Below are 26165 nucleotides of genomic sequence, written 5' to 3' on the forward strand. Positions count from 1 at the left end.
AAGATAAGATCACAGGCAGAGCTGAGGCATTGCAGAACCAAGGTGAAGAGTTACGGGCGACCCCAGAGGTTAGGCCACTTCATCCCCATTTGACGATACGGACGTGGATCGGTACTTCCTCCATTTCAAAAAAGTGGCTATGACGCAGGACTGGGCCGAGGGATGAGTGGGCTGTTTTCCTTCAGAGTGTACTGAAAGGGAAAGCCCAAGAAGCTTATTCAGCTTTGTCCGCGGAGAGATGCCCAGAGGTATGAGGTGGTGAAAGAGGCCATCCTCAGGACTTATGGTTTGGTCCCGGAGGCATACCGGCAGAGGTTCCGGAATGCGAGGGAGACGTGGGCCCGCACGTATTTTGGAGTTTGCCCGTGAGATGCAGACATATTTGTGAGCGTTCAGGTGCGCCTCGGAAGAGGGTATGGGGGATTATGACAGACTGCTACAGCTGATCCTGATTGAGCAGTTTAAAGGTTGTGTCCCTGAGGGTATGAGACCCTACCTAGATGAGAAGGAGGCAGCCACGTTAGCTGCAACTGCTAGGTTATTTTAGAGGATGAGTATGCGTTGATGCATAGAATGAAGAATTCTGTCCTGAGTAAAGGCTACCAGAAGGGTAGTCAGGACGGCAGGGAAAGTCCACCAGGAAAAGTCAGAAAGTAAGCCGGGGATTAGTGGGGAGAAGGATAAGGTAGACCGGGAGCAGTCTGGCAGGAGAATCTCCCTGGGGTTGTCTGTTATAATTGCGGGAAAGTTGGACACTTTGCATCCAGGTGCTTTGCCCCAAAGAAGGAGACGGGAAAAGGGAAGACTGCAATTTTGATGCTCGGCTGTTATCGAGCTGTTAAGCGAACCACTAGGGAAGGACAGGTCTGCCAAATTTCAGGAAGGGCGCGAGAGGTTTATCTCGGCCAGATTGGTGTCAGTGAAGGAGGGGTTAAAACCAGTTCCAAGTGCGGATCTGGAGAGACACGGGAGCGTGTCAGTCACTAATACTGAAGAGTGTATCCTAGAGTTTAGCTCAGAGACCCCGGATTGGGGAGGTCAAGGTCAAAGGTGTTGGGGAAGGGACAGAGTCAGTCCCTTTGCACCAGATACACTTACAAAGCAACCTGGTCTCTGGACTCCACAAGTCACGATCGGGGTGAGGTCCGAATTACCGATGAAAGGCGTGGAAGTCTTGCTCGGTAATGACCTTGGCCCCAATCATGACTAGTCCAGAGACCAGGTTCTTTGTAATCTCTATCTGGTGCAAAGGGACTGAGCTCTCCTTCCCAACACCCTTGACCTTGACCTCCCCAATGGACTCACAGGTTCATTACAATTCCTTAGTGATTGCACATTTAGATGGAGATGTAACGTAAAGATTTTTACTCCTCATGTATGTGAAGGATGTAAGAAATAAAGTCAATTCAATTCAGTTAACAATAACTTTCCCGACAACCATTCCATTATCTGCTCTGGCCCTCTGGTTCCCAGCTCCCTGCAACTCTTGATTTTAAAACACCAGCCCACCCCCGTGAGATGCTAGGAAACGTAACAGGGATATTAGTCCCCCTCCAGTTCAGGTACAAACCATCCCACCTGTACAGGTGGTCCCACCTTCTCCTGATACATTAACCCTTTCACTCCTGTGATCATTTTCACAGAACTCCCCGGGTCCCTGATGAAGCATGGGTGGGTGAATAGGAGTTAGTGGGGTAAAAACCCAGCCAGTAGAGTTTACAGAAGAGTTGCAAGGGTGATATGTGATACAGTATATCACACAACTGAGGAGTCAACCAGCTGAGGATCTTTATACACATAATGGAAGGTCTCAGTAAACAATAGTGCGATTCACTGTATGTTGTCTTTTGTCACACAGATTCAATGATTTACAGCGAAATGAAGGAACAGCAGCATAAATTAATGATGGAAAATTCTCAGCTCAAAAGCAACGGTGAGTTTCCCAAACCCTCTGACAGCTTATCCCCAGACACTCCTTGAAGTGTATGTAAGAGAGAAGGCAGAAACTGGCCTTTAAAATCATAGATTTGGAGTCTGCTTGAGGGACTCAAACACCTTTTGCTCCCTCAGTCCCAAAGGACAGAAATTCCTGGTGATCACCCATTTTAATTTGACTTCCCATTCCCCATTCTGACATGCTCCTGTCCATGATATCCCTCCTCCCCACTGTCCTCAATGAGGCCACTCTCACACAAAAAGGAGCAACACTTCATAAAAGATGGACCCTCTCCGCCATGAGGAGGTATTTGGTGTCCCTTTCCAGATCCTTCCACACGTTTGGGACACTATCTTTGCCGTCTATAATTGTCCTACTCGTTATTTCATCCTCCGTCGGATCCATGTCTGCATTCGGAAATGTGCCCTGACGAAGGGTCTTGGCCCGAAACGTCGACTGTACCTCTTCCTAGAGATGCTGCCTGGCCTGCTGCGTTCACCAGCAACTTTGATGTGTGTTGCTTGAATTTCGAGCATCTGCAGAATTCCTCGTGTTGTGTGTGGTCAATGCTGACCAAGATTTCCATCTAAGATGGGCCCATTTTTTCCACATTAGAGCCATATCTCTCTGATCCATCATCTGGTCCATGCCTTCCCTCCTCTAGCTACCACCATTCTACGACCAGGAGGTACAGGACCCTTAAGGACCCACACCCCCACATTCAGGGACAGTTGTTACCCTTCAAGCATTAGGCTCCTGGACCAGTGTGGTTAACTTCCCTCACCTCAATACTGAAACTTATTTCACAACTTTGACAAACTTTCAAGGGCTCAACAGCTCATGTTCTCGGTTGTATTTTATTTCATTCATTCACCTCAATGGTGAACTGACTCCACAAACCTATAGACTGCCTTCCGAGGACTCTACGACTCAGTATTATTTATTTACTTTTTAAAAATTGATTATTGCATGACTTGTCCTCTTCTGCACATTGGATGTTTGTCAGTCTTTGTTAAGTAGTTTTTCATAAAATTTATCCTATTTCTTTACACCCCTGTAAATGCCCATAAGAAAGTAAATCTCAAGACAGTATATGGTGACATGTATGGTAATTTGATATTAAATTTACTTTAAACTTTAAAAATTCCTTTTAGTTTAAATACCTTTTAAAATTTGTTCGAGGGGGGGTGGGGCCAGCTGGAAGGATTTCAAAACAAGGATAAGAAAAGTTAAATCGGTGTTGCTCAACTAGAAGCCAGTGAAAGTTCATAAGACCTTAAGTCAGCAGAATTAGGCCATTTGGCTCATCAAGTTTGATCCAACATTCCATAATGGCTCATTTATTATCCCATATGTGTGTGCGTGTGTGTGTGTTCCTCATTTCTGTTCTGAACGGACATCTTTGTATTCAGAGGCTGTGTTCTCGGGTCGAAGACATTCCCACTAAAGGAAACATGTTCTACCCATTCACTCTATCTAGACCTTTCAATATTCAATAGGATTCAATGAGATCCCTCCCCCCTTGTTCTTCTAAATTCCAGTTAATTCAGGCCCAGATCCATCAAATGCTACTGGAGTCATAGAATTATAAAACACTCCAGCAAAGAAACAAGTCTTCAGCCTATCTAGTCCATGCCAAACTATTCATCTGCCGAGTCCCATCATCTGGCTCCTGGACCATAGCCCTCCATACCCCTTTTTATGTAGGCTTAACAACAACTGTCTCCACAACCATTCCATTATCTGCTCTGGCCCTCTGGTTCCCAGCTCCCTGTGACTCTTAATTTAAAACACCAGCCCACCCCCGTGCAATACTAGGAAACGTAACAGGGATATTAGTCCCCCTCCAGTTCAGGTACAAACCATCCCACCTGTACAGGTCCCACCTTCTCCTGATACTTTAACCCTTTCACTCCTGTGAACATTTTCACAGAACTCCCCGGATCCTTGATGACACATGGGTGGGTGAATAGGAGTTAGTGGGGTAAAAATACAGCCAGTAGAGTTTACAAAACAGTTGCAAGGGACAAGTGCACACATACAGTATATCACACAACTGAGGATTCAACCAGTTGAGGGTCTTCATACACATAATGGAAGGTCTCAGTAAACAATAGTGCGATTCACTGTATGTTGTCTTCTGTCACACAGATTCAGCGATTTACAGCGAAATGAAAAGGGGAACTACAGGATAAATTAATGATGGAAATTTCTCAGCTCAAAAGCAACGGTGAGTTTCCCCAAAACCCTCTGACAGCTTATCCCCAGCCACTCCTTGAAGTGTAAGCAAAAGAGAAGACAGAAACTGGCCTTTAAAATCATAGATTTGGAGTCTGCTTCATCAAACACCTTTGCTCCCTCAGTCCCAACGGACAGAAGTTCCCGGTGATCACCCATTTTAATTCGACTTCCCATTCCCATTCTGACATGTCTGTCCATGATCTCCTCCACCGCCTCAGTGAGGCCACTCTCAGACGAGAGGAGCAACACTTCATAAACCATCTGGGTAGCCTCCAACTTGCTGGCGTGAACTTCTCACTTGCCCATCACCTCCCTGTGGTGCCCCAGCTCCTTCCTGTTCTCCTGTGGTCTACCCTTGTCGCTTATCAGATTCCTTCTTCCTCAGCCATTTACATTTTCCCTCATCACCTCCCAGCTTCTCACTTTATTCTTCCCACCCACCCAGCCACCCACCGGTGTGGGGAGGCAAAAGGTTCAATGTCATAACAGGGTAGTTTGTGAGGTTACCATAGAAGGGGTCCTTTCATAAGTGTGATAACAGAGGAGTAGAAGCAGTCCTTGGGCCTGCTGGTACATGCTTACAGCCTTTTGTAATTCCTCCCTGTTGGAAGGGGAAGTAGAGAAAATGTCCAGGAGGGGTAGATATTTGATCATGCTGTCTGCTTTTTTGAGCAGCAAGAAGTACAGACAGAAGAGGTTTGGCCCATTCCAGGACAATGTCCCATGTTCCTTCAACCCTCAGTCCAGGCCACTCAGAGACTTGTGCTAATATTGTTTCTGTGACTCTGTGACTGTATGTGATGAGCTGTCTGTGACTGTATGTGATGTGGTGTCTGTCACTGTATGTGATGTTTTATCTGTGACTGTATGTGATTTATCTGTGACTGTGTGTGAAGTTTTATCTGTGACTGTATGTGATTTATCTGTGACTGTGTGTGAAGTTTTATCTGTGACTGTATGTGATGAGCTGTCTGTGACTGTGTGTGAAGTTTTATCTGTGACTGTATGTGAAGTTTTATCTGTGACTGTATGTGATGTGTTTTGCACCATGGCCTCGGAGGAATGCTGTTTCATTTAGCTGTATGCATGTGTGTGGTTGTATGACAATTGAACTTGAACCTGAATCTGAACTTGAGCTAATAATGGGCTGAGCCAAGTCCATAACTCCCTGACAGTTGTTCCCTTTCAAGACACCACCAAGTACTTCACAATAACCTGGAATTGTGGCCACTGTTGCTTTTTAGGGAATGGAGCGGCTTCTTTGTGCACAGCATGATCCCATAGAACGTAAGAAAACCGCGCCATTTTAAAGTGTTGTTCTGTGGGCAGTTAACCTGATCAATCATTCTAGTTAGTACCCCCCACAACCCCCGCCTATCTATTACCCCAGTTACAGCACTGTAAACGTGTTAAACCAATTTTTTAATGCTGTTTACATCGTGAGTACATGCTAGTATTTATGAACATTTGAAGTCTTATCCGTAATTAAACCTCTTTATTCTTTACAGTTGTTGACCAACGTTCCTCAGCAAATTCCTAATACGTGTAAATGTACATGACGAATGAAGTTAATCCTTGATCCTCAATGATAAGGAGCAAGGGATAAATATTGGTACCTGTAAGAACGCCTCTGTTCTGCTAGATTATAGCATCATGCACCCTCCTGAGAACAGATGAGAGATTGCATCTCCAATACTGCACCACTCTCTCTGTTCTACACCTGGTGTCAGTGTAAAATTTTGTGTCCAGCTCTCCACAGTGGGAGTTGAACCCACAACCTTCCAGAGGGGAGAGCGGGGCCCATCGAACCACATGACGTATGAGAGGGGGAGGGGTGTATGCAGATATGAGAGAGAAGGAGAACGGGATTGGCTGCTGTGCATGAGGTGGGAGCTGGGATAGTCAATTATAGCAGGACGAATCTCTTGTGCAAGTATTATCTAGGCAATCACCAGATGGGCTGAATGGCCTGTTCCTGGTTATTCTTTATAAAAGCAACTATACCAGGGGCTGCACAACTTAAATAGAGAATAGCACCCTCCAAGAGGACCACAACCTTATTGGAGGGCTTGGAGGCTTGAATGCCTCAGTGGCCTGGAGAGCTATGCTGGCTGTTTGCTTTGGTTCTTGGTAGAGTCACCCATGCCAAACAGGTCAAAGGGTAGAGGCCAGACTAAGGGTGGTCCATCGGTCCTCCCGGTTTGGAGGTTCAGCTGGGGGTTAACAACCCTTGACTGGATTTTGAAAAATTGTTACAGAAACAGCAATAAAGAATCCTCTATACAGACACGTAGAAGACATTCATTGCCATCGTAAACACCAGTGGCGAAACGGGCAGTAAGTAAGTGAAGTCAGTAACTTATCTGTGAACATCCTCTCCAATTTACCACTACCCCACTTTATGTGTGCCAACAGCTGGATCAGTTCCACACCATGAGTTAGTTTGGGTGAATTCCCACTGCCTGTTCAAATTAAACTTCTGTAACAGCATTTCCAAGATCCTGAAACAAAGATCAGATCATCTCCACTTGCTAATGTTTGATCCGGATTTGCTTCTCAGTGTCTGAAGTTCAGAGAGCCCCAGAGCATCTTGGCCAGCAAGCTCCCTGAGCTGAAAATCAACAGTAAGTATGAACACTCTGATCCATTGACTAATTCTGAACCTTGGCTGTCACCGGTACATCTCCACTTTGTTCCCATTGTCTGTGAATATTCCCTCCAATTTACCACAGCCCCTTTTCTGAGTATCAACAATGCATTTAGTTCACACCTTGGGTGAATTCCCACAGTCTGTTTAATGACAGGATGGTCACACACACAAACTGTATTCTTTGTGCTAGACTCTGCCGTAATAAGAAATAATTGCTCTGTGAATACCCTGTCCGATCTTTGATCATTTTAAACTATTCCACTCAGTGGTCATTTTATTAGGTACACCGCCCATTAATACAAAATCTAATCAGCCAATCATGTGGCAGCAACTCAATGCATAAAAGCATGCAGACATGGTCATGAGGTTCGGTTGTTGTTCAGACCATACACCAGAATGGGGAAGAAATGTGACCTAACTGACTTTGACCATGGAATGATTGTTGGTGCCAGATGGAGTGATCGGAGTATCTCAGAAACTGCTGATCTCTTGGGATTTTCATGCACAACAGTCTCTAGAGTTTACAGAGAATGGTGTGAAAAACAAAAGAAATCAAGTGAGTGGCAGTTCTGTGGGTGGAAATGCCTTATTAGTGAGAGAGGCCAGAGGAGAATTGCCAGACTGGTTCAAGCTGATATGAAGGCGACAGCAACTCAGATAACCGCACATTACAACAGTGGTGTGCTAAAGAGCATCTCTGAATATGCAACATGTCGAACCTTGAAGGAGATGGGCTACAGTTGCAGAAGACCACAAACATATACTCAGTTATCATTTTATTAGGTGTAGGAGTTGGCTAATAAACTGGCCACCAGGTGTCCCAGATCTTTTAGATTATGAAGACAGCAGTCCTCTTTTATTGTCATTTAGTAATGCATGCATTAAGAAATGATACAATATTTCCTCTGGTGTGATATCACAAAACACAGGACAGACCAAGACTGAAAAAACTGACAAAACCACATAATTATAACATATAGTTACAACAGTGCAACAATACCATAACTTGATGAAGAAGTCCATGAGCACAGTAAAAAGTTCAAAGTCTCTCAAACGTCCCACATCTCACACTGACGGGAGAAGGAAGAAAATTCTTCCTGCCATGCCCGACCACGATCCGTCTCTGAGTCATCCGAAAACTTCGAGCCTCCGAATCAGCTCTCCGACACTGAGTACCGAGCGCCACCCCTGTCCGAACAATTCGACCTCAATCTTGGTTGCCAACAGCAGGCAAAGCCAGGGATTTTGAGGACTTCCCTCCGGAAGATTCCCGACCGTGCAGTAACGACAGCAGCAAACGAGCGTTTCATAAATTTCTCCAGATGTTCCTCTGTGCTTTCACGTCCGTCCCCATCAAATCAGAATTGTCCACGGCCCCTATTTAACGGATACGATATCATTTTTCACCGGAGGGCTGTGCACATGCAGGCACGCTGCACTCTCTCCTCCCACCGATTCTATTCAACAATGTACAGTAAATGTAAGTAATTTTTCAGTAGTTCTGAATTCCCTCCTCTCTCTCTCTAGATCACTTTTGGACCCCATGTCCTAAAATTTGGGCAACGTTCAACCAGTCATGTTACTACTTCTCCAGCAGTTCAGGCGACTGGCATTTTGCGAAACAAAAGTGTTCAATGCTGGGTTCACATCTGCTTGTGATCAACAACATTGAAGAGCAAGTAAGTGTCAAGTTCATTGTGTAGATACAGGAAAGTGGCACAATGGTGTAACGTATCGCAGAGTGAGCAGCCCGGGTTCGATCCACAATGGTGTAACGTATCGCAGAGTGAGCAGCCCGGGTTCGATCCACAATGGTGTAACGTATCGCAGAGTGAGCAGCCCGGGTTCGATCCACAATGGTGTAACGTATCGCAGAGTGAGCAGCCCGGGTTCGATCCACAATAGTGTAACGTATCGCAGAGTGAGCAGCCCGGGTTCGATCCACAATGGTGTAACGTATCGCAGAGTGAGCAGCCCGGGTTCGATCCACAATGGTGTAACGTATCGCAGAGTGAGCAGCCAAGGTTCGATCCACAATAGTGTAACGTATCGCAGAGTGAGCAGCCCGGGTTCGATCCACAATCGTGTAACGTATCGCAGAGTGAGCAGCCCGGGTTCGATCCACAATAGTGTAACGTATCGCAGAGTGAGCAGCCCGGGTTCGATCCACAATGGTGTAACGTATCGCAGAGTGAGCAGCCCGGGTTCGATCCACAATGGTGTAACGTATCGCAGAGTGAGCAGCCCGGGTTCGATCCACAATGGTGTAACGTATCGCAGAGTGAGCAGCCCGGGTTCGATCCACAATAGTGTAACGTATCGCAGAGTGAGCAGCCCGGGTTCGATCCACAATGGTGTAACGTATCGCAGAGTGAGCAGCCCGGGTTCGATCCACAATCGTGTAACGTATCGCAGAGTGAGCAGCCCGGGTTCGATCCACAATAGTGTAACGTATCGCAGAGTGAGCAGCCCGGGTTCGATCCACAATAGTGTAACGTATCGCAGAGTGAGCAGCCCGGGTTCGATCCACAATAGTGTAACGTATCGCAGAGTGAGCAGCCCGGGTTCGATCCACAATAGTGTAACGTATCGCAGAGTGAGCAGCCCGGGTTCGATCCACAATAGTGTAACGTATCGCAGAGTGAGCAGCCCGGGTTCGATCCACAATAGTGTAACGTATCGCAGAGTGAGCAGCCCGGGTTCGATCCACAATAGTGTAACGTATCGCAGATTGAGCAGCCCAGGTTCAATCCACAATCGTGTAACGTATCGCAGAGTGAGCAGCCTAAATTCAATCGCATTGTTGTCTTCCTGTGACTGCACGGGTTTCCTCAGGCTGCCACAGTTGCCTCCTACATTCCAAGGATGTGTGGCTTTTAAGATATTGCCAGTACTATATCGACACCGGGAGCAGGGCAACACTCGCAGGCTGCGGACAATACACCTTCGGACTGTGTTGCTGGCTGATGCAAACAACTTATTTCACTGTATATTTTGATGGACATGTGAGAAATGACTCTCATCTAATCCAAATCTTCATTTACACACAGGTGCGATAAAGAACGTACTTGCAACAGCATCACACGCACACAAGAGCCTTCACAAGGAAAAAAAATAACAAGCATAAATTGTACATAAATTCTCTATATTGCAGTGTGTGGGCTGGTGTACATGAATCGTGAGCAATTGTGAAAGATGCTGCAAGGAAACAGAATCTGGTTTAATATCAGCAGCCTAAGTCATGAAATGTATTAGCTTTGCAACAGCAGTACAATGCAACATATAATAATAGAGAAAAAACTGTGATTCACAGGAAATGTATATTATAATTGTGTGTGTATATATGTATATAATAGTTTATATAAAAAAAAGTAGTGAGGTCGTGTTCATGGGTTCAATGTCCATTCAGAAATCGAATGGCAGAGGAGAAGAAGCTGTTCCTGAATCATAGAAACATAGAAACATAGAAAATAGGTGCAGGAGTAGGCCATTCGGCCCTTCGAGCCTGCACCGCCATTCAGTACGATCATGGCTGATCATCCAACTCAGCACCCTGTACCAGCCTTCCCTCCATACCCCCGATCCCTTTAGCCACAAAGGCCACATCTAACTCCCTCTTAAATATAGCCAATGAACTGGTCTCAACTGTTTCCTGTGGCAGAGAATTCCACAGATTCATCACTCTCTGTGTGAAGAAGTTTTTCCTAATCTCGGTCCTAAAAGGCTTCCCCTTTATCCTCAAACCGTGACCCCTCGTTCTGGACTTCCCCAACATCGGGAACAATCTTCCTGCATCTAGCCTGTCCAATCCCTTTAGGATTTTATACGTTTCAATCAGATCCCCCCTCAATCTTCTAAATTCCAACGAGTATAAGCCTAGTTCATCCAGAATTTCATCATATGAAAGTCCTGCCATCCCAGGAATCAATCTGGTGAACCTTCTTTGTACTCCCTCTATGGCAAGGACGTCTTTCCTCAGATTAGGGGACCAAAACTGCACACAATACTCCAGGTGTGGTCTCACCAAGGCCTTGTCCAACTGCAGTAGTACCTCCCTGCTCCTGTACTCGAATCCTCTTGCTATAAATGCCAGCATACCATTCGCCTTTTTCACTGCCTGCTGTACCTGCATGCCCACTTTCAATGACTGGTGTATAATGACACCCAGGTCTCGTTGCACCTCCCCTTTTCCTAATCGGCCACCATTCAGATAATAATCTGTTTTCCTGTTTTTGCCACCAAAGTGGATAACTTCACATTTATCCACATTAAATTGCATCTGCCATGAATTTGCCCACTCACCTAACCTATCCAAGTCACCCTGCATCCTCTTAGTATCCTCCTCACAGCTAACACTGCCGCCCAGCTTCGTGTCATCTGCAAACTTGGAGATGCTGCATTTAATTCCCTCATCCAAGTCATTAATACATATTGTAAACAACTGGGGTCCCAGCACTGAGCCTTGCGGTACCCCACTCGTCACTGCCTGCCATTCTGAAAAGGTCCCGTTTATTCCCACTCCTTGCTTCCTGTCTGCCAACCAATTCTCTATCCACATCAATACCTTACCCCCAATACCGTGTGCTTTAAGTTTGCACACTAATCTCCTGTGTGGGACCTTGTCAAAAGCCTTTTGAAAATCCAAATATACCACATCCACTGGTTCTCCCCTATCCACTCTACTAGTTACATCCTCAAAAAATTCTATGAGATTCGTCAGACATGATTTTCCTTTCACAAATCCATGCTGACTTTGTCCGATGATTTCACTGCTTTCCAAATGTGCTGTTATCACATCTTTGATAACTGACTCTAGCAGTTTCCCCACCACCAATGTTAGGCTAACCGGTCTATAATTTCCTGGTTTCTCTCTCCCTCCTTTTTTAAAAAGTGGGGTTACATTAGCCACCCTCCAATCCTCAGGAACTAGTCCAGAATCTAAAGAGTTTTGAAAAATTATCACTAATGCATCCACTATTTCTTGGGCTACTTCCTTAAGCACTCTGGGATGCAGACCATCTGGCCCTGGGGATTTATCTGCCTTTAATCCCTTCAATTTACCTAACACCACTTCCCTACTAACATGTATTTCCCTCAGTTCCTCCAACTCACTGGACCCTCTGTCCCCTACTATTTCCGGAAGATTATTTATGTCCTCCTTAGTGAAGACAGAACCAAAGTAATTATTCAATTGGTCTGCCATGTCCTTGCCCCCCATAATCAATTCACCTGTTTCTGTCTGTAGGGGGCCTACATTTGTCTTAACCGATCTTTTTCTTTTCACATATCTATAAAAGCTTTTACAGTCAGTTTTTATGTTCCCTGCCAGTTTTCTCTCATAATCTTTTTTCCCCTTCCTAATTAAGCCCTTTGTCCTTCTCTGCTGAACTCTGAATTTCTCCCAGTCCTCAGGTGAGCCACTTTTTCTGGCTAATTTGTATGCTTCTTCTTTGGAATTGATACTATCCCTAATTTCCCTTGTCAGCCACGGGTGCACTACCTTCCTTGATTTATTCTTTTGCCAAACTGGGATGAACAATTGTTGTAGTTCATCCATGCAATCTTTAAATGCTTGCCATTGCATATCCACCGGCAACCCTTTAAGTGTCATTTGCCAGTCTATCTTAGCTAATTCACGTCTCATACCTTCAAAGTTACCCTTCTTTAAGTTCTGAACCTTTGTTTCTGAATTAACTATGTCACTCTCCATCTTAATGAAGAATTCCACCATATTATGTTCACTCTTACCCAAGGGGCCTCTCACGACAAGATTGCTAATTAACCCTTCCTCATTGCTCAATACCCAGTCTAGAATAGCCTGCTCTCTGGTTGGTTCCTCGACATGTTGGTTCAAAAAACCATCCCGCATACATTCCAAAAAATCCTCTTCCTCAGTACCTTTACCAATTTGGTTCACCCAGTCTACATGTAGATTGAAGTCACCCATTATAACTGCTGTTCCTTTACTGCACACATTTCTAATTTCCTGTTTAATACCATCTCCGACCTCACTACTACTGTTAGGTGGCCTGTACACAACTCCCACCAGCGTTTTCTGCCCCTTAGTGTTATGCAGCTCTACCCATATCGATTCCACATCTTCCCGGCTTATGTCCTTCCTTTTTATTGCGTTAATCTCTTCTTTAACCAGCAACGCCACCCCACCTCCTTTTCTTTCATGTCTATCCCTCCTGAATATTGAATATCCCTGAACGTTGAGCTCCCATCCTTGGTCACCCTGGAGCCATGTCTCTGTGATCCCAACTATATCATAATCATTAATAACAATCTGCACTTTTAATTCATCCACATTGTTACGAATGCTCCTTGCATTGACACACAAAGCCTTCAGGCTCGCTTTTACAACACTCTTAGCTCTTATACAATTATGTTGAAAAGTGGCCCTTTTTGATGCTTGCCCTGGATTTGTCGGCCTGCCACTTTTACTTTTCTCCTTGCTACTTTTTGCTTCTACCCTCATTTTACACCCCTCTGTCTCTCTGCACTGGTTCCCATCCCCCTGTTATGACTAACCTCCTCTCGCCTAGCCTCTTTAATTTGATTCCCACCCCCCAACCATTCTATTTTAAAGTCACCTCAGTAGCCCTCGCTAATCTCCCTGCCAGGATATTGGTCCCCCTAGGATTCAAGTGTAACCCGTCCTTTTTGTACAGGTCACGCCTGCGCCAAGAGAGGTCCCAATGATCCAAAAACTTGAATCCCTGCCTCCTGCTCCAATCCTTTGGCCACGCATTTATCCTCCACCTCATCGCATTCCTACTCTCACTGTCACGTGGCACAGGCAGTAATCCCGAGATTACTACCTTTGCGGTCCTTTTTCTCAACTCCCTTCCTATCTCCCTGTATTCTCTTTTCAGGACCTCTTCCCTTTTCCTACCTATGTCATTGGTACCTATATGTACCACGACCTCTGGCTCCTCACCCTCCCACTTCAGGATATCTTGGACACGATCAGAAATATCCCGGATCCTGGCACCAGGGAGGCAAACTACCATCCGGGTCTCTGGACTGCGTCCACAGAATCGCCTATCTGACCCCCTTACTATTGAGTCCCCTATCACAACTGCCCTCCTCTTCCTTTCCCTACCCTTCTGAGCTACAGGCCGGACTTTGTGCTGGAGGCATAGCCATTGTCGCTTCCCCTGGGTAAGCTGTCCTCCCCCAACAGTACTCAAACAGGAGTACCTATTGTCAAGGGGCACAGCCACTGTGGTACTCTCTAGTACCTGACCCTTCCCCTTCCCCCTCCTAACCGTGACCCACTTGTCTGCCTCCCATGCCTGCCTGTAACTCCTCTCTATCAACTCCTCATTCTCCCTGACCAGACGAAAGTCATCGAGCTGCAGCTCCAGTTCCCTAACACGGTCCCGTAGGAGCTGTATCTCGGCGCACCTGGCGCAGATGTGGACGTCCGGGAGGCTGGGAGACTCCAGGGCCTCCCACATCCGGCACCGAGAACAACAAACTGCCCTCACACTCATACTGCCCCTCTCCTCAAATAACAACAAAAAAAAATGAATACCAAACCGTCCTCGCCTCACCCGTTTCCGCCTAAGCCCGTTGAGCCGAAGCCCTTAAGCTTTCACTCTGCTCCCGGCTCACTCCGCAGCCCGCAAACTATGCTGCCTGCTGTATGAGGCTCTGTTCCTTTTAATTCTTCATTGACTGTGTGCCTTCAGGTTCCTGTACCTCCTTCCTGATGGTAACAATGAGAACAGAGCATGAGCTGGGTGATGGGGTCCTTAATGATGACACCGCCTTTCTGAGGCATCACTCCTTGACGATATCCTGGATACTACAGAGGCTAGTGCCCATGATGGAGCTGATTAAGTTTCCATCTCTCTGCAGTTTATTTTGATCCTGTACAGTAGCCCTTCCCCACCCACCCCCACCTTCCCATACCAAACGGTGATCCAGCCAGTTACGATGCTCCGCAAAGTACACCTGTGGAAATTTGCGAGTGTCCTTGGCAACATACCAAATGTGTAGTGGAGGGGTGCTTCCCTCCATTACCGATGGGACATTTAAATCTGTGAGTGTTTTGTTTTGGTGACAAAGCACAGTGATCGTATGTATTGTTGGAAGTATCCTGGCTGTTGCATCCTGGTCTGGTGCAGCAATCTGAAAATGCAGGACCATGATTTGCAGAGTAGTGGACTCTGCCCAAAACATCACCAGCACATCCCTGCCAACCATCGGTAGTATCTACCAGAGGCATTGCCTCATAAAGACAAAATCCATCATCAATAATCCCCACCCTGCAGGCCAGGCCATCTTCTCACAGCTACCATTTAGCAGGAGGTACAGGAGCATGAAGTTCCATACTGCCAAGTTCAACAGAAGACACTTCCCTTCAACCACTCAGTTCTTAAATCAAAAGGCAAAAACCCTAATCACTACAGTTCAGCAACACTATGGCCGCATTGTACTAAATTAGACTCTTCTACTGTTCTAGCGGTGTTCTTTCTGGTAAACATTTATGTTTCCCACCCCTCTCCACAGACCCTCAGCCACTCAGCTTTCTTCATCCTCCCCGAGCAGTGCCACTTTAAGCTTGAGTCAATAGTTCATACCTACACTGACACGGTCACTGTCCGACTGCGTTTTCGTACGCCCTGCTGCTGCCTCTTGCCAAGGGCCACTTTCTCATTGAACTACTTCATGTCAGAGTCACTTAGTGTCGCTCAGTCCCACGGACAATACTCCTCTTCCATCAAATCCTGCAACACAAGAGCAGTAAAGCTGCCACATCAACTCAAGGGCATTTTTGTTCACTTCCAGTCTTGTTTAATATTTTTACAGATATTTATTAAAAAATTATCGGTACCCAAAATGTACTGGATTGGCTTGTCGGACTCTGCCGAGGAAAGACATTGGCAGTGGGAAGATGGCACAGAATATGATTCAACACCACAGTAAGTCTCACTGCAACTATTGATTGCACTTTTTTATGGTACACAGACTTCTCACCTGCCCATTACTTCCACCTGGGTCGTCCCCTCCTCTTCCTCCTATGGTCTACATATATATCTACAAATGCATGCTCTGCTGAAGTGATAAATCTAACAAGGTATTGATCAATTGCTGAGACGATGAATGTTACAGTAAATTGCCAGAAGATGGTCACTATCCTGAAGGTCCTTGTGATGATTTCCCCCATGTGATGGATTACTCTACAGAAATAAACACTGCCCACTTTCTTGAGAGAGCTGGAAATTCCCTTGCCCCATGATCTCCACTCTCTGTAGTGGAGGGAAAGTGTTTGAAGTTCAATTGGGTGATCTATTCCACCATGCAAGGTGCCTTGAGACCTGCTCAGCTTGGATCCTCAAGAACCCTTGGCCACCAATCTGGTGTTGTCTCCCCTTACAGCATGTCCTCAGTTTATATTTTCATGCACTTCTTTTAAATTCAATCTTTTCCAACTTATCTCCCACTTTCAACAAGGAGAGTTGGTCAGCCATGAAACTCTGACTTCTCTGTACTTCTTCATACATTGGGATGTCCAGCACCTGCAGAATCTCTCATGTTTACGGTACACAGAAGTTCCTCACCAAAATAAGCTAGTCAGCCCAACAGCCCTTCTCCCCCTCCCTATTTAAAAAAAAACCTTTTCTATTCCTTTCTTCCTCATATTTATCCATCTTCCCTTGTGTTCATCCATGATATCGGTCTCCATTGATACCTGCAATACCTAATTTCACATTCTTGCCTCTTTCCATAGAAACCAAAGATTCAGAGTCAGCAGTTCATATCCCAACCTGGCAGCCGGGTACTGTTAGTAAAATGTTAAATGGGTTTATTATTGTCGCTTGTACTGAGGTGTGGGCACATGGCCAAGTGGTTAAGGCATTAGACTAGCGATCTGAAGGTCGTGAGTTCGAGCCCCAGCCGAGGCAACGTGTTGTGTCGAGCAAGGCACTTAATCACACATTGCTCTGCGACGACACTGGTGCCAAGCTGTACGGGTCCTAATGCCCTTCCCTCGGACAACATTGGTGTCGTGGAGAGGGGAGACTTGCAGCATGGGCAACTGCTGGTCTTCCATACAACCTTGCTCAGGTCTGCGCCCTGGAGAGTGAAGACTTTCCAGGCGTAGATCCATGCTCTCGCAAGACTAACGGATGCCTTTACTTTACTAAGGTACAGTGAAAAACTTGTCTTGTGTACTGTTCACATCGATCTATTCTTTACAATGGTTCACTAGGAGACCACAAGGTAAAACAATGCAGAATAAAATGTGGCAATACAAAGAAAATGCAGCATAGGCAGGTAGTCTGCTGCGAAGTCACAAGTAAGGTAGATTGTGAGGTGAAAAATCCATCTACGTTTCATTAGGACTTTGAGGAGATTTGGTGTCATCACTCACAAATTTCTGCAGCTCTTCTGTGGAAGCATTTTAACTGGCTGTGTCACCATCTGGCATGGGGGCTGTGGGATCCTACTCCACAGGATCAAAATAAGCTGCTGAGAGTTGTAGAACTAGCCAGCTCTATCACGGGCTCTGGTCTCCCCAGCATCCAGGGCATCTTCACGGAGCAATCTCAGAAAGACAATGTCCATCATTAAGGACCCCCACCATCACCCAGGACATGCCCTCTCCTCATTGCTACCATCAGGAAGGAGGTACAGAAGCCTGAAGGCACACACTCAATAACTCAGGAACAGCTTCTTCCCCTCTGCCAGCCAATTTCTGAATGGATGTTGAAATCTGAAATTATATGCCGGCGATATTAAGTCTGATTCTTATCGTACTATGGAAACATTCAATAGTTTTATGATAGTGGGGCAGAAACTCTCCTTGAGTGAGCCCAGTGATATCCGCTTTCAGGCATTGGTTTATTCTGATCACTGGGCAGGGGAGAGGAGCAGAGAGAGTGTCCAGTGTGGCTGGTGTCTTTGATTACGTTGGCAGTTTTCCCAAGGCACCCATCAATGAGCTGTGTCCACAACCCTGTGCAGTTTCTTGGTCTTGAGTGGAGCAGTTGTCATACTAAGCCATGACACACCTGAGTAAGATGCTTTCTATGGTGCATCAATAAAACTTGATGGTATGAAATTCCAGCAATCTGTTATGCAAGCTTTGGAAAATCCTGATGGTGCAGCACTGGTCACCAAGTGATATCACCACATTCTCCATCTATTCATAGTGCCCCAGTTCTCACATGTCCTTTACAATCACCTAGTTCTCTTTCCCACACTCTCTTTACACTTAACAGGTCCCCTGAAATGCTACATAAAAAAGAATGGAATAAAAATGTGCTGAGTACCCATAAGAACAACACCCAATAGTCTGTAAAATCTGCTGGTTCAGCACCAGTGCATTCCAAATTAACAGAGTTTTACTGCAGATAAGTGAATGAACTCAGCCTTGTAAAATATTCTTACAGCAAGCATGAAACTATGAGGTTCTCATAAAGTTCAAATTCAAATTTAATTATCATTCAACCATATGAATACCATTGAATTCAGACAAACCAAATAGCATTACTCCAGGGCCAAGACGCAAAACACAATACCAACAGTCACAAACAGCACAAAGCATATATAAGATAGCAGTACAATTCAGTCACACAGAAAACAATATAGTCCAAGTCCCTAAGTCCATAAATGTTGTAGAAGTCTGCAGTCAAACGCAATACAGCTTGTCTTCTGCCAAGGCCACGCAGAACCTCCACTGTCCGCACAGCACAAGGCACATATAGCACGTATAAGTTAGCAGTACTGGACAATCACACGATAAAAAGAATATGGTCTAGATCCCTGAATCCATGAGTATTGTCGCAGTCTGCGGTTGAATAGAGTGAAAGCTGAGGGCAGGGCTGTCACTGATTCCGCAAGCTCTGTCCTGGACAGCTGCAAACAGGTGACACTGCGGCTTGAGGCCTAGTCCTTGCTATGACGGAGATCACACAGCTCCCCCGCCGTTCGCCTATAAGCCAGGTAACTGGACTTGCAGCATCCCGCATTACCAATGTCCAACAGAGTTTTGCGATCACCAGAAAACCAACAAAGACAATCGCTCGCTGTTAGACTGCCTACGCCCACTGACTCCAACGCCTCTCCAGCTCCTTCAGTTTCTATGGCAACAAGCAACTTGCTGATGGGGTAGACATGCAATACTTTAAATCCTTAATGTCCAGCAGGGTCTTGTGGTCATAAAAAATATATTAAAAAAAAAAGACAATACCACCTATGGTTGGCCTGGCCCCATAGAAGCCACCATCTTACTGAAAGAAAATCACATCTTCAGGAAAGAGATATGCCATCCAAACCAATTCTGAAATGTGACTGCCCTGAACTATCCTCTGATATAATTCAACTATCCTCTGAAGCTCCCCAACAAAACATTCGGTTTAGGGACATTAATGGGGTAGTGCAGTGGTGCAGTGGTTAGCACAACATTTTACAGTACAGGCCCCCTGGGTTCAGAGTTCCTGCCACTGCCTGAAGGGAATTTTGTATGTTCTTCCCACAACTGCATGGGTTTCCTCCGGGAGCTCTGCTTTCCTCCCACATTCCAAAGATGTACCAGATGGTAGGCTTATTGGCCATTGTAAATGATTAAATCGGGGATTGCTGGGCAGCGCAGCTTGAAGGCCCGGAAGGGCCTACTCCGGGCTGTATCGCAATAAAAGATAAAATAAAATGAAATGATGGATAGGTAATACGTGCTGACTTCGCATCAATACTGCTTGCCAGTGATGAAAATAACCAATGAACAATATCGAATATTAGAATTACTTTGATTTGTTAGCGAACATATTATTTTTATATCAGGTGACTTCTGTTTCCTCTACAAGCATGAATATTCTACATGAATATTCTCCTCATCTGCTCGTTGAGCTTCCTCATAACCATAACTTGCTGACATGTCCCCTCTCAAGGAGCATGGCCCTCTTGTGATTGGGGACGTTCCTCCCCCTCCAATGCATGACTTCCACTGCCAGCTCGTATTACACTCGCACCACCCTCTGAGTGAAGAAGTTTCCCCTGAGGTACCCTTAAATATTTCACCTTTCACTCCTCAGCTACGGCCTCAGGTTCCAGTCTCACCCAACTGAGTGGAAAAAAAAACTTTACTTGCATTAATCCTTTCTGCGCCCGTCATCATTTTGTATACCTTGATCAAATCTCCTCTGGTCCTGGGAATAAGATTCAAGATTCAAAGATTCAAAAAACTTTATTGTCATTCTAACCATACATCAGCTCTGCAGGGCAGAACGAGACAGCGTTCGTCAGGGGCAGTGCAATCATAACATAACATAAATAAAGTCCGAACTTCTTCAAACTTCACCTGTAACTCAGGTCCTCAAGTCCAGGCCATATCCCTGTGATGGTGATGCTCCTGATGGCTGGGAAGTGTGCAGATGGACTTCTGTTCAGAACATTTTTTTTGTTCTTCCCCAATAAAGAGTCAGATGTAGAGTAATTGATTTGTACAGCATAAGACTTGTCCACTCTAATCCCATTTACCCACATTAAGTGCGCAGGTAGCCTTTTAGGCCTTGCTAATTCAAGTTCCTGTCTGGATGCTTCGGAGGCAACACCGGGAACCATCCAGACTCTGCGGCAGGGTGGTTCAGGGTTCAGGTCCTGTTGGTGGCGGCCCGGTTGGGTTCAGATTCTGTTGGTGGCAGCCCGATAGGGGTCTTGGGCTGGACCTTTCGTGCTTTCACTTCATCTACCCACAAAAACCTCTAGAGAGTGACAAGAACAAGAAGAGTCACGCCAGTTCAGAACCACCCGGATTAACAATGGTTGGGGAACTGGGACCATCTGGAGAAAAATTGGCTACCGGAACAAGCCATAAATGGACAAGATGGGGTTAATATATATAAAAAATAAATTAGTAGAGCAAAAAGAGAGTTATGGTAGTGTTCATGAGTTGGTTCGCCTTCCGTTCAGAAATCTGATGGTTGGGGGGAAGAAATTGTTGAGCGTGTGTCATTTGGCTCCTGTACCTCTTCTCTGATTGTAGTAATGAAACGAGGGCATGGCCTGGGTGATGTGAGTCCTTAATGATGAATGCCACCTTTTTTCAAGTATCGATCTCCTCAATGGTGGGGAGGCTGGTGCCTGTGACGGAACTGGCTATGTTCGCAACCCTCTGCACCTTCTTCCGATCCTGTGCAGTGGCCCCTCCACACCAGACAGTGACGCCGCCAGTTAGAATGATCGCCACAGTACGTCTATGGAAATGTGCTCGTTTTTGGTGACATACCAAATCTCCTCAAACTCTTAATAAAATATAGCCACTGGAGTGCCTTCTTTGTACCTGCATCAATTTGTTGGGCCCAGGATCGATCTTTGGAGATGTTGACTCCCAGGAATTTGAAACTGCTCACTCTTTCCACTGCTCCACTTATAGTTATTGTGCAAAGAGAAAAATATTCAGATGTTCAGAATGAGACTTTAACCCATAATAAGACTTTAGACCATAAGATATATCAACAGTATTGGGCCATTCAGCCTTATCATCGCGGCTGATTTGTTATTCCTCTCAACCCAGCAGTAGTACAGCGCAAAGGGATAAAACCTAAAATTACCATAAGGTCCATAAATCAAATAAAATTACGATAAAATTGCAATAAATTACAAAATTAAATAAACAGTTGAAAAGTGAAGGAACAGTGAGTTAGTGTTCATAGGTTCGTGGGCCAGCCAGTAACCTGATGGTGGAGGGATAGACACTATTCCTGGATCATTGAGTGTGTGGCTTCAGTCTCCTGTATTTTCTTCCTGATGTGAAGAAGCCTTGTCCCAGATGGTAAAGGTCCTTCATGATGGGTGTCATTTCTTGAGACACTGCCTCTTAAACATGTCCTCAATGGTGGGTAGGGTTGTGCCCCTGTCTGAGAATAATTCCTTTCATTAACTTATTTGTCTTATTCCTCTCTGCAACCTCAACCAACTCTCCCAGTCTGACAAAGGTTCTTCAACCTTCAATGTTAGCTGTGTTTCTCTTTCTGCAATACTACCTGATCAACTTGTATATATTTCCAGTACTTGCACTCCTTTGAGTTTACTTCACTGTATACTTGTTTTGCATACGATCACCATGGTGACCTTTACAAATAAATTTCTTCCAAGCCAATTTTCTGTATCAGGCCAACTAGTAACTCTGTGACTTTTTGTTTGTTTCCAGTTTCTGGGCTAGTGGCGAGCCCAATGATGCCTTCAACAATGAGGACTGTGCCCACCTTGATGATAAAGGACAGTGGAATGACATTAATTGCTCCACAAAACACAATTGGATCTGTGAGAAAAACTCAGTATGAATTTCACAAAACTGGTCTTAAAAGTACAAACAAGCTCACATTGCATGTTGGTTCTGTGGCAGAAGTCCTGTGCGTTGAGCTTTCGTGTATTACACTTCAATCAAGCTAACCAAGTTTAACTCACATCAACCCAACTTACTAAATTCAACTCAGTTCAGTTTCTCTTGACACATTCAATCCTAGTTGCAGCCACCCTAACTTTACCCATCCCTATTCATCGAGTCACATAGCAGATAATTGGGTCCTTTGGCCTATTGCATTTACCCCAACTCAACCATATCCCAATTCAACTCAACTGTATCCCAATTCAACTCAACCGTATCCCGATTCAACTCAACCGTATCCCGATTCAACTCAACCGTATCTCGATTTAACTCAACCGTATCTCAATTCAGCTCAACCGTATCTCAATTCAACTCAGTCGTATCCCAATTCAACTCAACCGTATCCCAATTCCACTCAACTGTATCCCAACTCAATGCCATCCCAATCAACTCATCATGACCCATTCTGTCTCTACTCAACCCACGCCTACTCAACTTTTCCCAGTTCAATCCATTCCAACTTAGAATTCTTATCTCAATCCATCAGCTTCAACCCCATCCCATCCCACTCAAGCGAACCTAAATTACCAATTCAACCCAAATGAACTCACCATAGCCCAAATTAATATCTTCCCTAAACACGGCACCATCCTATAGTTGGTCATGCAAATAGTGCATGAGACCCAGTCCTCGTAATGTGCATCAGTCAGGTGGTCTCTCATACTGGGGAGCTACATGAACTTTTTCTGTCTTCTTCCTCCTCCTTTTCCAGTCCCGATGATGGTCCTCAGCCCAAAACATTGATTTCCATAGATGCTGCCTGGCCTGCTGAGTTCTTCCAGCATTTTGTTTGTGTTGCAAACATTTTGAGATGTCATTTACGTAAGAACTTAAGAAAATAAGTGTGTGAGTCAGCCACTCAGCTCCTCAAGCCTTCCTCACCACTCAATGCGATTGGCTCCAGGCTTCATTCCCCTGCTTGTGCCAGCTCCCGACAGCCTAGATACCCCAATCTTCCCCTTTTCGTGCCTCTGTTGACCCATTCTCCATAACACTCCACCCTCTGCACAACTTATTGCACAATCTCTAATTTTGTAACCATGCCCCCAATTTAATGTTCTTCCACTAGAGGAAGCATTTCAACATCTACCCTTAGTATCTTGGGTGTTTCAGTAATATTACCCCCATTGTGTAGCAAATTCAAATCTAGTTTCTTTGTCCTCTGCTGAAAGGATTTTTTCTTGAGCTGTTATTGATTTAACACGATGTTCTTAAATATTTTCCTATGGGTGTTCATTCCAGACTGCAGTCACTTGCACACGTTCTCTTTCATGTCCAGTTTTCCTCAGCTGATTGGTAGTCACATCTCAGTGGTTTCAACTCTCCCTGGGCTGGGCAGGTGGTTCTGGTTCTAGATCTATGTCCCATTCCACAAAGAAGATCTCTAATGGTCCGGCGCAGCATTGAGGCAGATCTATGGGAAATGCCATCACTTTGATGGAATGATAACCCGTGAGTCGGTTGTCACTTTTAGGTCAATGTAAACGGCATTATGAATGTCCAAGTTGTTGAGCACGTTTGTTCCATCTGCAACATCTGTGTGATTTCCCACTGGCAAAACCATTTTCACTTCATTCCCATTTCCCATTCTGACCTGGTAGTGCATGGCCTTCTCTGCTGTCACAATGAGGCCATTCTCAGGTTGGAGGAGGAACACCTCATATCCTGTCTGGTTAGTCTCCAACCTGATGGCATGAACATAGATTTTTCTAACTTCTGCTAATTTCTCCCCCCTTCCTCCTCACATTTTCCATTCCACATTCTGGCTCGCCTCTTATCACCTCGCTTCTCCTCACCTGCCTATTGCCTCCCCCTTCCCTTTCTCCCATAGTCCACTCTTCTCTCCTTTCAGATTCCATCTTCTTCAGCCCTTTGCCTTTTCCACCTATCTGGCCTCGTCTCCCTTCCTTTCCAGTCTTGATGAAAGGATTTGGCCCGAAACATCAACTCATAAATCTTCTCCATTGATGCTGCCTGACCTGCTGAGTTCCTCCAGCATTTTATGCATGTTTTAGTGAATGTCTTCACCTGATGCCCGATATGATATTTAACCCTCTCCCCTAACATTACCGCCAACTCATATCTGCTTAATTTCACATGGTCTTTTGTGGAAGCGCACTTGGTACAAACTGTCAGTGATACTTCTATTGCTGTAACAATAAATATGTTCAAATAAAAGTACCTTGTTGATGGTTAAATGTTTTTAGATGTTTTGAAGGTTGCTATGGAAATACACGTCCTTCTTTCTTTAATATATTATTTCTTTCTCCTTCTCCACCAATTTGTTTTGGTTGCAGACAGTTCTCCTGAGTACAGTAAGGTGTATGGTGCCTTTGTGGTTAGCACAACACTATTACAGCTTGAAGCGTCAGAGTTCAGTGATCATTCTGAAGCCTTCTGTAAGGAGCTTGCACACTCTCACCGTGACCGCATGGATTTCCTCCAGCCTCTGCGTTCTCCAGTTTCCTCCCACAGTCCAAAGTCATACCAGTTATTATGTTAATTAGTTATTCTGAATTGCCCTGTGACTAGGCTGGGGTTAAATTGGTGAATTGTTAAGCAGCGCAACTCCATGGGCTGAAAAGGCCTTACTGTCTGCCCACTTTCTCTCTGAGTCTACACTATATTCTGCATTGTGTTATTGCCTTCCCTGAACTGATCTGATCTGATGAAATGAACTGTGTGGATGAAGTGCAAATCAAAGTTTCTCCCTGTACCTCAGTACAGGAGACAGTAATAAGCCAATTCACCGATTTATCTAAACTGCATATTCCCAAGCCAAACTTCCTTCTTCCTGCACTCCAGTACAACCAACATGCATTTTACTGCTCAATGAACCTCACGGATGCATTTAACCCATTAGGTTCAGGAATAGTTCCTACTCTGCAACCATCAGCCCTCTGAATTAGCACGGATAACTACATTCACCACTACTCTCAATTAATTCTACAACCTACAAACTCATTCCCAATGACTCAGGTTCTTGGTATATTTATTTGCGCAGTTTGTCTTTTGCACATCAGCTGTTTGTCTGTCTTTTACTTCTTACTTAGAGATACAGCACAGTATCAGCCTCTTTTGGCCTTACGAATCCACACTGCCCAATTACACCCATGTGACCAATTAACCAACCAACCCACACGCCTTTGGAATATGGAAGGAAACCGGAATACTTGAAGGAAACTCACACAGTCGTGGGAAGAATGCACAAACTCTTTAGAGGCATGGGCGGGAATTGAACCCATATTGCTGGTTGCTGTGACAGCAATACGCAACCTTGCTGCTGGTCCTGTATAGCTTTTTTGTGAAATTCTATTGTATGTCTTTTTTTTTCTGTAAGTGCCTGAAAGAAAATTAATCTCAAGGTAGAATATCAAAGCTTATACACACTTTGATAATAAATCTACTTTGAACTTTGAACTTCAAAACAGCTCAGTTCAACTCCTTGGTACACCTACACGTTCCAAACACACTAAAGGAGTTCTGATTCTTTATTCACTTCACAAAGTGAACAATCTCAAAATCTCCCGTACCTGGCTCCAATCCACCTTCTACATTTCAAAACGTCCTGCACCTGGCACCTATCCACCTACTATATTTAAACTATGCGTCCTCCGCACAGATTAATCTATAGCTGCCATTTTTAGAAATCTCCCACTGCCACATTCTCTCCCTGCTGCATTGAAATATTGCATGTTGAGAACAATCTTTTATCGGAGATGTCCCTTAATAGAAGAATCCTTTAATAGTAACTGTCCTCCAGTTACTCACCACCACAGTCCAAAGTGTCATGTACTGTTCAGCTAGGTCTTCTAAATATACAGGTCTCTGCTTTAAGTCGTGTCATGTCAAAACACTCCATAAAACCCATACACTGCAAGCTTCCAAACAAATTAACACACCAACAAAGCATTCTGGGATTACACAGATTC

At 45.0% G+C, this 26165-nt stretch overlaps 1 protein-coding gene across 1 annotated transcript; it reads left to right on the plus strand.

The window, feature by feature from the left end:
• The first annotated feature begins 564 nt into the window (after positions 1 to 564).
• Positions 565 to 24397, plus strand: LOC134339274 (hepatic lectin-like). The gene is made up of 6 exons (XM_063035648.1): positions 565 to 653; positions 3870 to 3897; positions 6738 to 6801; positions 8355 to 8506; positions 15651 to 15763; positions 21997 to 24397. Exons 1-6 carry the CDS (start codon positions 565 to 567, stop codon positions 22127 to 22129), a joined length of 579 nt encoding a protein of 192 aa, XP_062891718.1. The 3' UTR covers positions 22130 to 24397.
• Positions 24398 to 26165: the final 1768 nt, after the last annotated feature.

The sequence above is a fragment of the Mobula hypostoma genome, chromosome 29 (assembly GCF_963921235.1).
Source record: "Mobula hypostoma chromosome 29, sMobHyp1.1, whole genome shotgun sequence".
NCBI classification, from domain to species: Eukaryota; Metazoa; Chordata; class Chondrichthyes; order Myliobatiformes; family Myliobatidae; genus Mobula; species Mobula hypostoma.

Coding starts and splice junctions, on each gene's coding strand:
- LOC134339274 (XM_063035648.1), top strand. CDS start 565: ATGCATAGAATGAAGAATTCTGTCCTGAGTAAAGGCTACCAGAAGGGT. Junction 6,802..8,354: donor CCCTGAGCTGAAAATCAACA/GTAAGTATGAAC, acceptor CTCTCTCTCTAG/ATCACTTTTGGACCCCATGT. Junction 8,507..15,650: donor TCAACAACATTGAAGAGCAA/GTAAGTGTCAAG, acceptor ATATTTTTACAG/ATATTTATTAAAAAATTATC.